Genomic DNA, 15,922 nt, shown 5'->3' with positions numbered 1-15,922 from the left:
ATACATAAAATAATAAAACTACAAATATGCGTGTGTGTGTGTGTGTGTGTGTGTGTGTGTGTGAACAAAAACATGAAATTGTGAGGAAATAGTGGTAGGGAATGGAGGTGGGCTTGATCAAAATACATTATATGCATGTATGAAATTCTCAAACAATACAAATTTTTTTCTTAAACTTTTTACCTAACAGGTTATGAAATTAAATGTGAAGGAAGTCACTTCCCCCATTGCTGCCTGTTCTCATAGCTCTGTATGCTATCCTGAGTTTAGCCACTTTGCTGCCTGGTGTTTTATTTTGTTTTGTTTTGTTTGTTTCGTTTCTTTTTTCTATCCTATTTCTCACTATCTGAACTGAATTAAACAGATATTTAGCTGGATTTCCTCTGGCAACATTAAGCAAGTAACTTTTCTTTGCAGTGTGTTCAACAAGCTGAGACCATCCTTGATAGTTGAATAAATCTGGGTAAATACCATGCAAACCAGGTGGTAAACAAAATCTTAAGCATTATTTTTATCATAGCTCTTAACTTTAGTTGGAGAAGAAAGCTCTAAAAATGATTAAGTAGGTTAATCTTCACATTAATTTTACTGTCTACTTTATTCTATTGTTTAGCCTATATGTGTTTCAAAAGTAGAAAGAAAAAGGTCCTAGCCATGAATCCTATATAAATAAATTGGATATATATATATATATATATATATACATATATATATATATATATATATAAAATGTTAGCTGTTACTACAGCTAACTGGGGACCTGAAATGATTGCCTAAATAAATCTCTAATTTTTACTCAAATTAGAGCATCGAGAACTTCTGGGTGTTTTGTTCTAGACTGTAGAGTACAACTATTTTTAGCATTCAGTGGATTCTTTAATTTTATAGATGAAGCAACTGGAAATCAAATATTAAGTGACCTGAACCTAATAACCTGTGAAGAGCAGTTGTCCAGGAGAAGTTTGCACACTTCCTCTCATACTCAGAGTGATGGGATGGGTAGAAGGAGAGTGGGCTGATGGGTGGGCTTGGGGGTGGTGCTTTAAGCCTTCTGCCCCCCTGGCATCCATGATCTGGACGGGACAGTGATTCTTACTTGACATAAACGGTGTCTTCTACAACTAAGCTTAACTTTCTTATAGTAAAGGAGACAATGTTTGTTTGTAATCTTTTACTATTACTTACTGATATATACTATATTCAAAGTATTATAACATGTTTTATGCTCATTAAATTAATGAAGTAATTAATGGCTGTAAGAAACCAATTGTTCTTTCCTATTCTAAGTCCCAGACTCGTTGGACAAACTTTTAGTCTTCTCCCCCATGCACAAAGAGCCTGACTTCAGATTGAGCTCTGATGAGTCCTGCTTAGAGTGATAACTGTGGTCTTACATCTTCTCACTTGAGATGCATAGGTGCAAACAAAGAGTTGGCTGCCACTCCAGTAATTTTTAATCCTGCCTTTGTTTCCAAGCTCTGTTAGTGAAGTAGTATATTTGCTGTCTGAGCTCTTATACATTTTCTTGGAAATGCTCCAATTTCTAACTGGTAGATATTCCTCATTGACGTGGTATACAGTTAGATCTGAGGATGTAAGGCAGTCTTTTAATAATGGATTTCTAATCAGCCAGATGCCTTGAAGTGTGTTTTTGTATCTTCAGAGTTGATAGTTTTCTTTATTCACAAGCATATAAATCGATTTTGCCTCCCTAGTAAATGGAGTTCCTTGGCCTCAAGAGGCAACACGCCGAAACAGCCATACATTTAACTGCAGGATGCTGATTCACCCTCCCGATGAGCCAGGCACTGAGAACCAAGAAGCTTGCCAGCGCTATGAAGTAATGCAGTGTTTCACGGTATCACAGCCAAAATCAATCCAAGAAGATGGCGAAGGTAAAGGGTCATTTTAAAGTGATTAAGTTATCTTTGGCTTGAAAAACCAGGGGAAAATGATTGCATACTATCTTCCTGAGATATTTTTGGTTACTCTATTTATCATAACCACAGTTCAATTTTATACCTTTTTTTTTTTTTTTTTCTTGAGACAGGGTATCACTGTGTAGCTCTGTCTGGCCTGGAATTTGCTGGGTAGGACCAGAGTAGCCTCACACTCAGAGAGACCCTCCTGCTTCTTCCTCCCAAGTGCTCCTATTAGTGGTGTGCACCCCCAGGCCCAGCCCATTTGGCATTTTGAGATAGAGTTTCACTTTGTATTACAGCCTGGCCTTCAACTCATTATATAGCCTAGGCTAGACTAGAACTTAGAAGCAGTCTCCTGCCTCAACTTCATAAGTACTTGGATTGCAGGAGAATAGCACTGTGCCAGACTCAGTTTCTCTTCATACTTTAAACAACATTACAAATACGTAGAGCCAAGCCCTTAATAATGCCCCCAAAGTTTCAGCTTTATGCCAGCATTCCCACTGAGATGTCAAATAATTCAAACCTATTTTGCTAACTTGAAATAAAATAGATAACTACCTGCCTCATTTGGAAATGTCCCAGATGCAACAGGCTGTTTAACACCCCTGGTGTTTAGGAAGTTTCATCTTTAAATGCAGGAGACATCGGAGGATAGTGTTAGCATTTTCAGACTTCAAAATGCAGGAGAAAGTTTATTTTTAAAAAACGGAAGCCCTGGCTGAGGTATGAACATGATATTGCCATGGGTTTTTGTACATGAAGGTGGAGTTCAGTGGGTAATGATAAGTAGGTCTGTTGTCCATGTCAACCGAGACTCAGATAAGTTTAGGAATACCACAAATTGGGACCCAGAGTAAGGATCAGGGGAAAGAGTAGGCAAGTCTGTCAGAGGCAGTTCAGTAGCTGATGTCACCAAAAGATCGAGATGATTGATGATCAACTGGGAGCCTTTCCCACATCACCATTCTTTGTCATTCATGTGCAATAGTGTATCTAGACCTTTAGTAAAATGCAAAATGGGACTTCAGAAAAAAGTAAATTCTAAAAATATAAAATCCTCTGTTGCCAATCATGGTGGCATAAACCTATAATTGCTACAGCTGGGAATGTGAACGCAAGAGGATTGCAAGTTTTGAGGCCAGCCTAGTCTACATAGTAATTCTACGGCCAGTCTGAGTTACATTGTAAGGCTCTTTCTGGGATATATAGAGTCCCCCAAGTGATTCCATGTTGGAATATAAACCTACAGTCTTTCAATAGATCACACTCTTTATTGAATCAACAAAATAAATCTTATATTACTTAGGTCTCTAAAGTGAAATCACCCCAGCCTGGATACATAGACCCTGACCCCTCTCCTCCTCTAACAAGTCTTTGGTCAAGACCAAAGTCTTACCACTTCAGCTGTAAATCTTGGTTCTGTTCTATGATCATTACTTTATAGTAGTTATGAGAATAGTATGTAGCATGAAGTACTGACGCAGGTAAGTATTGACAATAAAACTCTTTTTAAAACATTGTTAAGGGATGTCCTACTCAGGGTTACTATTGCCGTGATGAAATACTCTGACCAAAGAAACTTGGGGAGAAAAGGGTTTATTTGGCTTCCACTTCCTCACTGTAGTCTTTCATTAAAGGAAGTCAGGACAGGAACTCAAACAGGGCTGGAACCTGGAGGCAGGAGCTGATGCAGGTGTCATGGAAGGGTGCTGCTTACTGGCTTGCTATCATGGTTTGCTACCTGGTTTCTTATAGTACTCAGGACCCCCAGCCCTGGGATGGCCCCACCCACGATGGGCTGGGCCCTCCCCTATGCACTAATTAAGAAAATGCCCCACAGGCCTGGCTATAGCCTTTTCTTATGGAGGCATTTTTTTCAGTTGTTGATCCTTCCTCTCTGATGACTCTTGCTTGTGTTGAATTGACATAAAGCTAGCCAGCACAGAAGGCTAGAGAGATGTGTCCAAAGTTAAGAGCACTCTTCTAAAGGACCCAAGTTCGATTCCCAGCATCCACATTGCAGCTTACAACTGTGTGTAACTACAGTTCCAGGGGATCTGATGTCCTTTTCTGGCCTCTGTAGGTACTGCATGCACACAGTGCAGACATGTAAGCATGGCAGAGCATTCATACATGAATTTAATGTAAAAGTAGTACTGGGGACAGAGCATATGCTTAGCAGATCTAAGTCCCTTGAATTTAGTTCATAGCAGTGAAAACAACAACAACAAAACTGTGTTGCTTACGTGGAACCAGAACTGTTACTGTGGCTGTTATCACCTGTCTCCTACAGTTGATGTGCAAGTGTTCAGTGAAGGGAGCCTTACTCCGGCTTACTTTCTAATTAATGTTGCCCGGGATCTTCCTGCTTCTATGCTGTTATGTTAGAGTGATTCTAATACAGCAGTAAATCCTGAAACATGTGATTTTTAAAAAAAAAAAAAACCTTTCAAGTAATTGATGTAGACATTTTCTCTATACTTCGTTCAATTTTCCGTTCTTGTTTTGGGCAGACTTCCAGTCGTGTTTGATTTGTATTGCTCGACGATTACCTCGGCCTCCAGCCATTACAGGTGTAGAATCCTTTATGACCAAGCAAGATACTACAGGTATTCACAAAGTTAAAAATGTTTCTTAGCTATTAATGATGTACACCGATTATATCCAATTGTCTGCTTCCCGGTCTTATATAGAAAGCATTTTAAATAGTCATCTTCATATTGACAGTCAGATGCTGTAGAGACCAGTTCTTAACAATGTTCCCATGGATATGTCTATGCGATCATGAATCTCCTTGATTAAATTTTTAAAGAAATATGAATTTGCTAATATATGAATCTATACATTTATAATTGGATATAGTGGGCTTAATACTGTTTTTAAATATATTTGGTGGGGGCATCCAGAGGGATCAGTGGGTTGTTACAAGCCTAACAACCTGAACTTGACCCTCGAGCCCCCATGTAGGAAGGAAAGAACCATACACATGGACACACGTATACATTATAAACGAATACACGTAAAACATTGTAATGTATCTGGCTATGTTCCTAGTTCTTGTTTAAAGTCTATTCAGCACGCACCGCTTGAGTCAGCAGAAGTGGTGCCATGAGTGCGAGTGCTCCCCACATATGGTTAGTAAGGACCAATGGTGACCACAGTAGGAACATCACTGTCCCGGCTCCTAGGTGGCCTGAAGCGGTTGTGTGCCTGAGTCCACACATTAGGACAAGCCTGGGCAACATAGCAAGGCCTTATCTCAAACAAATAGAAAGTGAGTGCTATACTTTTGGAGATCCTTTTTGAAATTAGGTGGTCATTCTAAAAGGTCTTACTGAGGTTTGAGCTAATACTGAGACCTTGGACCATGAAGAAGTGCCACACACCCTAAGCGTAAGTGTCAGAAGTGGTCAGCGTGGCAGGGCCTTGGTTTACAGTGAGCACTCCTGACCCAAGAAATAGGTAGACCAGCCCTAACATTAGCAGGACTGAGGTGGACAGTAGGGCTGCATTGTGTAACAGGAGAGTACCTGAAAATTATACTTTCTTCTTCAAAAAGTGCCAGTTAAGATCTGGTTCCCATCTAGAGCAAACTGCAGCTGTTGTTCACAGTTTGTCACAGTTTCCTCCTGGTTAATTTATCTTCAAACTGACAGTCATGTTTTCACATACTCTGAGATGCAGCTCCTGGACACGTTCCTAAGTTTAAACCAGAGATAGATAATAGGCATATATTTTTGAGCAGAAATTTTAAAATTACTTCAACTTAATTTATTCTTTGTCCATTTTAATGTGCATTCTTTTACCATACTTTAAAGATTCTATTCTATTTTTAACAACTTTTTAAGTTTCAGAAATCTGATACTCTTATGTTATATGATTTATTCATGTGTTTTTAAGATAAAGTCCAAATACTCTTCCCAAAAAGATGGTGGGTGGTCAATTAGCCCAAATATGAAAGCAAACAAAGCAGCTACGGAGAGGCCCAGGAGCGTGGAGAGAGAGACTGCAGCTCACTCGCTCTCTCCCTCCGTCCTTTTCTCCCTCTGCCACATGGGCAGTTCTCACTCCCAGTTTCTTTCATGAGCAACACTGGAAAAGTCCAACAAAGCCTTATTGAAAGCCAGGGATATTTTATATGGAAGAAAATAGGTTTCATTGACAAAGAAAACTGGCCTTTTTATCAGAAACTGATTGATATGGAAAGAAGCTAGATTGGGCTTTTATGAGACTGAAAAGCTGCTGGGAAGGACATTTGTCTGGCTGCACAGTGTATGTCAGACATGAGAGAATGAAAGGTAGTGACAGAGCCATAGGGTGGCACTTGACACAAGCATGGCAGCCTGAACTCCATCCCCAATCCCACATGAAGGTGGAAGGAGAGTCCTGAGGCCACTAACTTGTCCACTGACCTCATGGACTATTCATGCCCCATGGCATATCTGCCTACACCCACAAACACACATATGCACAAAATGGTAGTAAGATAGTTTGTGAACAGTACTTTTCAACTTATTCTCATTTCTATGTTAAATACTGCATTAAATCAAAGAATTTAAATTAAATTTTCTGCTGCATCTTACATGTAAGTCAATAAAAATAATCATGACACTTAAAATAAGAAAATGAACTCCTGGGATTCACAATAATTGACCAACTAAAAGGGACCTCAAAAATAACACATTCCAGGGTCTAGAAAGGTGGCTCAGAAGTTAAGAGCACTGGCTGTTCTTACAGTGGGCCCAGGTTTGATTCCCAGCATCACATGCCCACTTAAAGTTGTCTATAACTTCAGTCTCACAGGATCTGATGCCTTCTTACAGCTTCCAAAGACACCAGGCATACACGTAAGAAACAGACTCACATGTGCACAAGTACATGTACACATAAAATAAATTTTTAAATAATTCAAAATAAGACTTTTTTGAAAATAACTGATACCGGCGTACTTGTTTTATGAGTAAGAAACGGTAATTGCTGGCAGTGAAAGTGTTTATCCCTAATGAAGTACTTTCTTTCTATCACGTTACCTTTGACCACAGCACCTCTCACACCAGGCTATCAGAGAACTAGGAAAGCTAGTGTTTTATTATATCATAGAGTAGAATTCACTGAAATAATAGGACAGTAAGGTAAATATTAAATACTTCATTTCAATGGTACTTTTTAGAACTATAAATGTTCATGCCACATTTTTAAAAAGCCTTCTATTGGGAAAGATTGAATTGTGATTTTTTTCTTGTCTTTGTTGTCTTCTGTTTGGTTGATTAGTGGTTGGTTCAACTTCCATTTGGTAAGTAGATGTACTAAAGCAAACTCTTCATGGTTCTCTCTCTAGGCAGAGTTCTTTACATAGCCTAACCATTTAGTGCTATTGCTGAAAACAATCACTTTCTCTTCCACAATTCCAGATTCCCTTGCTATCTTATAGAGCACTTTACACAAGCACACACACACACACACACACACACACACACACACACACACACACACACACATGAACATGAACACACACCCTGGTCATTGCCTGCGAGGACTATTATGTATTATGATGAAGATTAGGTAACAGTAGCAATGTCACTACATTAGATCCCAGACTGTAACGAGTTAAGGGAACGCTAATGGGTATTTTATTACTTAGAAAGCCAGATTGAGGGAAGAGGAGAGAACTGTGATTTTAGTTAAATGAAGAAGCACACACATAGGACAGGCTTGACTTGATTGTATCAAGAGGAGTAAATAAAATCAGGAATTCATAGAAGAAACATGAATATTGAATAAACATGGAAAGTGCTCAGCCTTGTTAAATTAATTATTAAATTAAGGAAATTCAAGTTTAGATAGCAATGCAATACCAGCTTTTCATTTACTCTTTCCAAAAAATACAGAAGCCTCACAATAATGGGTGATAGAAAAGACTAGCAGGGTAGGGAAGTACAGGATATTGAGCTCAGGCTCTTATGGGCGTATATAATAAAAATAGGCCTGAAAAATCACTGAGAAATAACTTACACAGAACTCCCTCAGGGACAATAGGGAATCTGACCAAATATGATAACTCTAGCAAATTACCACTGGAATTTATAAAACACTATTTCAATAGTATGGTGCCTCATAAATCTTTAGGTTTTGATTTAGTGCCTTTTCTGAGTCCACTTTTATTGCTTCTTGCCTTTGTTGTAGAATTGCCTATAGAGATTAACCAGAGGTTTTAAAACAGTGAGGAAAGCTTGCTTCTTTCTCATAGTCTCCCCACTTAGTCACTGGGAAACAGCTTAAACTAGACTGATACAATAATGGTCCTCTGTCCCCTTGGAGCAGTGCAGTTACTCCTCAGGATGCAGAAAGCTGTACAGAGGGACAGTGTGCAGAAAGTGGAATCCACACAGGCCTGGGGGCTTGAATTCGGTGTTTCAACAACTTCAGATGGTTTCGGTTGCTCCATACTGGAGGGATTGTTTATTTATGATTGTGACCTCAAGAAGCCCAGGCCGACGTCAGCTAATTGTAGCTGGGGATGACCTTGAGCTTCTGGTCCTTGTGTGCCTCCATCTCCCAAGTGCTGACATTACAGGCATGTGCCACCATGCCCTGTTTAGCAGTACTAGGAACTGAGCCCAGAGCCTCATGCATCATAGACAGGTGCTGGACCAACGGAGCTATACCCTGCGTAGAGCTGAATCTGGCACAGTAGTGCATAGCAATCCAAGACCGCACAGTCTGTGTCATGTCTCTAGTGTGCTCTAATATATACTATAATATATGAAGCGAGTAGAAATGGTCCTTTTTACTGGTTTTGACTCTCAAATATTTGGAAAGAGAATATTCATTAGATATAGCTGGTGATTTTAAAATGTGGATGATTTATAATCAAGATCCTACCATTCTTTCTCCGTGCAGGCAAAATCATCTCTATTGACACTAGCTCCCTGAGAGCTGCTGGCAGGACTGGCTGGGAAGATTTAGTAAGGAAATGTATCTATGCTTTTTTCCAACCTCAGGGCAGAGAGCCATCTTATGCCCGACAGCTGTTTCAAGAAGGTAACACTTTTGTCTTGTTTTTTTTTCCCCCTTAACCTGTGTGTTGCTATTGAGAAACTCTTCTTGGAGTTGATAGCTGATAAGTATTTTCTCCAAATTACAACTCTGTAATAAGTCTTAGGAAAGGAAGAAATGGGTAAGCAAAGTAACTCATGAATGGATCCTGAAGCCCAGGATGCACATCCTAAAGACGAGGATGTCATGTGGCAGTCGCTCACTCACTCATTCATCCATCCATTCATTCAGCAGATGTGTCCAGTTCCTTACATGCATAGAACACTATGTATATAAGGTGCCAGGGATACAGTGATGGCTAGGAAGCAGGTTTTCCCAGAATATATTAGGAGAATATAGGACAGCTCTAAAATCAGTGTGATAATAGAAGTATAACTATTAAAAGGCAATTTCAAGTTTCATGATAATTTGAGAGAGCAAGAATTTTTTTGTCTATCTCTTAAAGATTTTCCCCAAGAAAACAAGTGTGTCAGAGAGCTTTATTACTGTTCATTTTAATTTTGATGAGTGTTGAAATATGTATCTTCTGATGTAGATTGAAGTTCTAAATTTAAAACTATGCCCGGTGGCATTAACTGTCAAATACCACGTCTAGGAGGTCTGTGGAAGCACAGAACAAGTATCTCATGCCCGTAAGAAATCTGGCAGTGGTAAGGAAAGGTAGGGGAAATGACTTGTGAATCAAGGTCAGAAAGTTCACAGAGATTCAGAATTAAGCCATTGTCTGTGCACTAGAAAATGCTATCATGTATGGTAGCCTAGTACTCCTTCTTTGATGTAAGCTTTAAGCTGATAGTCTCTACCGATTGCTAGTCCTAAAATACAACTAAATTATTCTCACACCCTTGTTAATTTTAACATTTTCCCCATAATAACATTTCCTTCATAACATTCTGTCTTAGTTTCCTGATGATGTGTCATTCGTTACATTACAGGTTAGTTGCTTCCTAATAGAAAGAATTTCTTTGTAAGATATATATATATATCTTAAAGTTGTAGTTCTTCAGAGGGCTCCTTATTAAATTCTATGATACTCCTCAAGATTGTTTTGTTATAAAAACCAAAAATCTACATTATTTTTAACTCTCTCAGGCAGTCCTACCTCCTAGCTTGGAAGCCATGGTAAAAATGATGGATTCCCTCTAATTATGACTTTGGACTTCCTTTATGCCACAGTGCTTGGCTTTTGAATAGGTTTGGGATTTAGAGCATGGCTTCCACTCATTACCGAATGTATGAAGTGTATATGGGTCTTTGATTTTTTGCCATAGTTTCCAAGGCGAACCTTCTAAAGCAGACCTGAGAAACTTAATTTCATTTGCCTAAAATTTGTATACATTTCCACTAAGGTGAAATGGTATTTATTGTCCAAATGATTAAGCTCCACACAGATACAAAAGAGCCATAGTTTATAAACTATTAGTAGTCTCTATGAATTTGGTTAATTAAGATCTAATAAATAACTAACCTATCAGCATACAAAATACAATAATTTAGGGGACAGTGTAAAAAGAAAGAATTTGTTTGTTTGGTTTTGGTTTTTGTTTTGTTTTTGTTTTTTTATTGGATATTTTTATTTACATTTCAAATGTTATTTCCTTTCCCAGTTTCCTGTCCATAAGCCTTCTATCCTCTCCCCCTCCCCTTCTTCCATAAGGGTGTTCCCCTTCCCATCCACCCCCTTCCACCTCCCTGCCCTCCAGACATTCACTTACACTGGGGTTCCAACCTTGGCAGGACCAAGGGTCTCCTTCCTTTGGTGCCCAACAAGGCCACCCTATGCTACATATGCAGCTTGAGCCATGGGCCTGTTCATGTGTACTCTTTGGGTAGTGGTTTAATCCCTGGGAGCTCTGGTTGGATGGCATTGCTGTTCTTATGGGGTTGCAAGCCCCTTCAGATCTTTCAATACTTTCTCTAATTCCCCCACCTGGGGTCCTATTTTCAGTTCAGTGGTTTGCTGCTAGCATTCGCCTCTGTGTTTGACATGCTCTGGATGTGTCTCTCAGGAGAGATCTACATCCGGTTCCTGTCAGCCTGCAACTTCATCAATCTTATCTAGTTTGGTGGCTGTGTATATATGGGCCACATGTGGGGCAGGCTCTAAATGGCCGTTCCTTCAGTCTCTGCTCCAAACTTTGCAAGAGGAAGAATTGTAATCCATCTCCTTTTCCTCATGAGGCATTTCTATTTATTTATTTACTCCAGATTTTATTACCCTCCCAGTCTACCCTCCAACTGTTCCACATCCTATACCTCCTCCCTCCCTAATCCACCCACCCCACCAGACTGCTAAACGTCCTGGGACCTCCAGTCTTTTGAGACTTAGGTACATCTTCTCTGACTGAACCCAAACTCAGGAATCCTCTGCTGTATATGTGTTGGAGGCCTCATCTCAGCTGGCGTCTGCTGCCTGGTTGGTTATCCAGTGTCTGAGAGATCTCAGGGGTCCAAGTTAATTGAGACTGCCGGTCCTCCTACAGGTTCGCCCTCCTCCTCAGTTTCCTCCAGCTTTTCCCTAATTCAACCAGACAGGTCAGCAGCTTCTGTTCAATGGTTGGTGCACATATCTGCAGCTGACTCTTTCAACCACTTGTTGGATCTTTCGGAGGACAATCATGATAAGTCTCTTTTTTGTGAATGCCCCATACCTCAGTAAGGGTGTCAGGTCCTGTCCCTGGACCTTCTTTTCCTCTGACTTTTCTCCATTTCCATCCCTGCATTTCTTTCAGACAGGAAGAATTATGGGTCAGAGTTTTGACTGTGGGATAGCAACCCCATTCCACACTTGGTTCTCTGTCTTTCTGCTGGAGATAGGCTCAACAAGTTCCCTCTCCCCACTGTAAGGCCTTTCATCTACCCCCCCCCCTTTGAACCTGAGAGTCTCTCACTTCCCAGGTCTCTGGTACATTCTCAAGGGTCCTCCCAACCTCCTTCCTCCCGTGGTCGCCTGTTTCCATTCTTTCTGCTGGCCCTCAGGGCTTCAGTCCTTTTCCCCCACCCAATACCAGATCATGTTGCCCTCTCCCTCAACCTGCATCCCCCTTTCTCTCCCCTGTCCCTCCTCCCTCCCCACACTCTCTTGTGGTTGCTTTCTTCTCCCTCACAAGTGGGACTGAGGTGTCCTTACTTGGGCCCTTGTATCGTGGGTATTCTGTACTTTTTTTTTTTTTTTTTTTTTTTTGGCTGATATCCACTTATTAGTGAGAACATACCATGCATGTCCTTTTGGGTCTGAGTTACCTCACTCAGGATGATATTTTCTAGTTCCATCCATTTGCCTGCAAAACTCAAGATGTCCTCATTCTTAATAGCTGAGTAGTATTCCATTGTGTAAATTGTTTGGTGGTGGTGGTGGTAGTGGTGGTGATGGTAGTGGTGGTAGTGGAGGTGGTGATGGTTTTGATTGGTTGGTGGTTGGTTGGTTGGTTTTGGCTGCTTTGGGCTAAGACAACTTATATTTTAGTTTGTTTGTCTGTCTGTTTTTGGGGGGTTGGGGGGTATTTAGTGCTAGAGATTGAACCTGAAGCTTCATACAAACTATGTTAGTGCTTTCCCCAGCTTTTTTTTTTTTTTTTTTTTTGACACAGACTCTGCTGTAGCCCAGGCTTGTTGGTCTCAACCCTATTAATGTGGCTGAGAAAGACCTTGAATTTCTGACCTTGCCCCTACCTCTCAAGTGCTGGAATCCCAACAGCAGACTACCACACCCAGATCATAAAGTATTTTCAAATGATGCTTACTGCTTCATCTTCCAGGGACACATTTGTAACCACATCCCAGCCAAGAACACATAGGAACACTTGCTTGAGCAAGATTGAAGCCATGGCTCTGCGCTGAGACTCGGGAAAGTAGTGGGTACTAAAACCACTCGAGGCACTTTAAATTGGAGAAAGCTAATATGAGTGGAGATGGTTTGGAGAAGATTCACAGGTTCTGTTCAGTTCAGACCAGTGCTTTGAAGAAAGATGAGAACAGGCACTTCACGGTGTCCTGGATGCAGTGGTTGCCAATGCAGTTGCTAAGTGAGATTTCCTGACAATACACTGTACTATTAGATGAGACTGAGGGGAAAATGCTGTCTTGCAGAGAAATCTGGAAAATATGAAGCTAGGTTTCACAAGATTTTTAACATCTGTAACCAGGAAGTGTTGTTTGTGTTTAATTGAGTATGATAGATGCTCTATTCTCCTGTTCTCATGGCATAGGTAAGGTATTTTAAGTTCCCAAAAGTTCTACAATAAAGGTACCGTTTAAACTCTTCTACTCAGGATACTTATTTTCCCTCAGTGGGAAGTGCTGAGATGTATGTATGTATTTATGTATGTATGGCCTACAAAGTAATTTTATAAAAGCTTTGTTTAATTATAGTTTAATAATAGGTCATAATTTCTTATCTTTTAAATATCTCAGATGTTTATATAAATAATATAATCTTACATGTCTTTGCAGTTCTGTATTAATAAAATTTTACTTCAGTAATAGAACTAAAAATAACTTTATTTTTATTAATTCATTGGTCATTTTTTGTTACCTTAACTTTATACTTACAAAATAGAGCACTAGAAATGGTGACTCATGCCTGTAATTCTACCATATAAGAGACTAAGAAAAGGGGATTGTTACAAGTTGAGGCTTGCCTGGGCTACAGAGTGAGATCCTGTCTCAAAAAAAAAAAAATCTCACAATTGTGTGTGCATGCACGCGTGTGTGTGTAAAATAACACATCAACATACATATGTCACAAGTGGGGTTAATGCTATCAGGAAGTTTAGAAGTTTCCATAAAATACTAAATGCCCACATTAACGATTACCCAAAATGCTTTTTAAGATAATGTAGTTAATATCAAAGTTCAGATGACCAAAAATCTTTTTTATTTCAAACTTTATTGAAAATTTTTAAATATTAACTTACTTGCCTCCTATAGAAATGTTGATGAACTGAACAGAATTTATTCTATATTGGTAATTTTAAAATCTTAGAATATGCAGAAGGAGGAGAGAGAATGAACGTCCATGTAGGAGTAACGTTTTTCTTTACCTAAGAGCAGCCTTTTGCTTTGCTTTGTTTATTCTTCTCTCTAGGGAAACACTCCCTAGGTCTGGCGCTGCCAACATTTGCTCCTTGTTCAGTTGGTTGGCGTCCAGAAAGCACCTAGTGCTTTAGGAAAGATCACATTCTTAAATAACTGTACTTCTACAGTTGGTCTGGCCAGGGAAGGTTGGTTTGTTTGTTTCTTCTTACTTGAGGCCATTTCTGAGACGAAGTTAAACAAGGAAAGACATCTTTGCTTTTAGCAGAGGACTCCCAGATGTCAGCAGTGCCGCTGTAGTTATAGTCCTTCCAGCTAAATGCTTTAAGGGACACACACGTCAGGAATTAGGCTGGGCTTGCTCACACATCTGTGTGTGTAACTTAGCACTCAAGAGGGTGAGGGAGCAGGACAGTGAGTTTGAGGCCAACTTGAACTAAGTAGTAAGATCCTGTCTCAAAATAAATTTTAAAAAGAAGGAAGTCAGAGACCAAAATATTTGCTGAGTATTTGGCAAAAACTTTGATCAGAAGCAAGACCATGAGACCTTGGATGAAAATGAAATTCCAAACCTAACCCTGAAGCCAGTTAAAGGGACTCTATGGGGTACAAAATAAATGTTTATGCAGTTGTGTCTATAGTGAGCCACGGCGGCTACCTTATCCGCCTTCTGGTGCATTAATATAAAGGTTAGGAATTGATTAAATGTATGTTATCTGGGCCATTTGTACTCTGGAAACTGCTTATTTTTCTTTGTTGGTTATGCAGAAAGTAGTCACTCAAACCCTAGTGCGGACTAGCATCCTCACTAGATATTGCCTCATAACATCACTGGCTCCATTTTAGTGGTGAATAACTGACATGGGAAAGGTCAATTCTCATTAAATCCTAGACTTACACAGAGCAAGAGAGGTCAAGTGTGGACCTGACTCCTAGCCTTACTCCTTTCTTTGCTCATGGTGACCTCCTGTTTACTATCTGCTTATGACCAAACAGACATCAGAATCTCATCTAACTAGAGTCAGGTTTTAGTAAGTCGAATTTTTAAGAATTAGGGCTTTTATCGCTTAAAAGCTGAGTATTTGCCTAACATGTTTGAGTCTGAGCTGGATTCCCATTACCAGGGAAAAAAGAAAGGAAGCTTTTTTTTTCCCTCCATCTTTATTAACTTGAGTATTTCTTATTTCGATTGTTATTCCCTTTCCCGGTCTCCAGGCCAACATCCCCCTAACCCCTTCCTCTCCCCTTCTATATTGGTGTTCCCCTCCCCATCCTCAAGGAAGCTTTGCTATATTAAATAACTACCTTTTTTCTCATTTCAAAGAATAATTCTCAATAAATTATAATCCATACATTATCATCTATAATAACTTCAAAACTCTAAATATGATATTTAATTTGTTATCCAAATTTTAAATTTTTTTACAGCTTTAGCTAGAATCTTAAGTTTAGGCAGCCTAACTAATCAAAGATTGTTTTTATAATCCACATCAAATATCCTAAGGTTCCCATGTTATCCCAAGTTTCTGATTGTTTCTCATTTACAATAGATGATCAATAAGGAATTTCCTCTTAATTAATTTCCTTTATAAAATTAAGTCTTGATTCCTATAAAAGTAAGAACATAAATTGAGATATAAGTGTTTTGAAAATATACCTAAGATTGAAAATGTGTTCTTTAGAAAGAACATTCAGTCACATGCTAATATTAGCCCAGTTCCATTACACAAGCTCCAGACTGAAGATCAATCAGCCAGCGCTTCCTTTATTGCAGAGCATAGCGTAAAGGTCAGTGGGGAGTAGAAAACAAGGCAGGCTAGAACATAGCCCTTACACTAGCTACTGAAGCATGCTTTGTAAAAGGTACTTGGAGAGACATTTGTGAAGAAGGAACAGTGTTGAAATTG

General features: G+C 39.5%; 1 protein-coding gene across 5 annotated transcripts in view; it reads left to right on the top strand.

Moving 5' to 3' along the window:
• The window catches only part of Ncoa1 (nuclear receptor coactivator 1), a 101,779-nt gene that overhangs the window by 29,230 nt on the left and 56,627 nt on the right, over nucleotides 1–15,922 (top strand). For all 5 annotated transcript variants that reach the window (XM_032909088.1, XM_032909091.1, XM_032909086.1 and 2 more), the window contains exons 6-8: nucleotides 1,716–1,895; nucleotides 4,439–4,534; nucleotides 8,826–8,966. In XM_032909088.1, coding sequence (XP_032764979.1) covers nucleotides 1,716–1,895; nucleotides 4,439–4,534; nucleotides 8,826–8,966 — 417 coding nt within the window. The remainder of the gene's footprint in view (nucleotides 1–1,715; nucleotides 1,896–4,438; nucleotides 4,535–8,825; nucleotides 8,967–15,922) is intronic.

The sequence above is a fragment of the Rattus rattus genome, chromosome 7 (genome assembly GCF_011064425.1).
Source record: "Rattus rattus isolate New Zealand chromosome 7, Rrattus_CSIRO_v1, whole genome shotgun sequence".
Lineage (NCBI taxonomy): Eukaryota > Metazoa > Chordata > Mammalia > Rodentia > Muridae > Rattus > Rattus rattus.
This window is presented reverse-complemented; position numbering and strand designations above follow the sequence as displayed.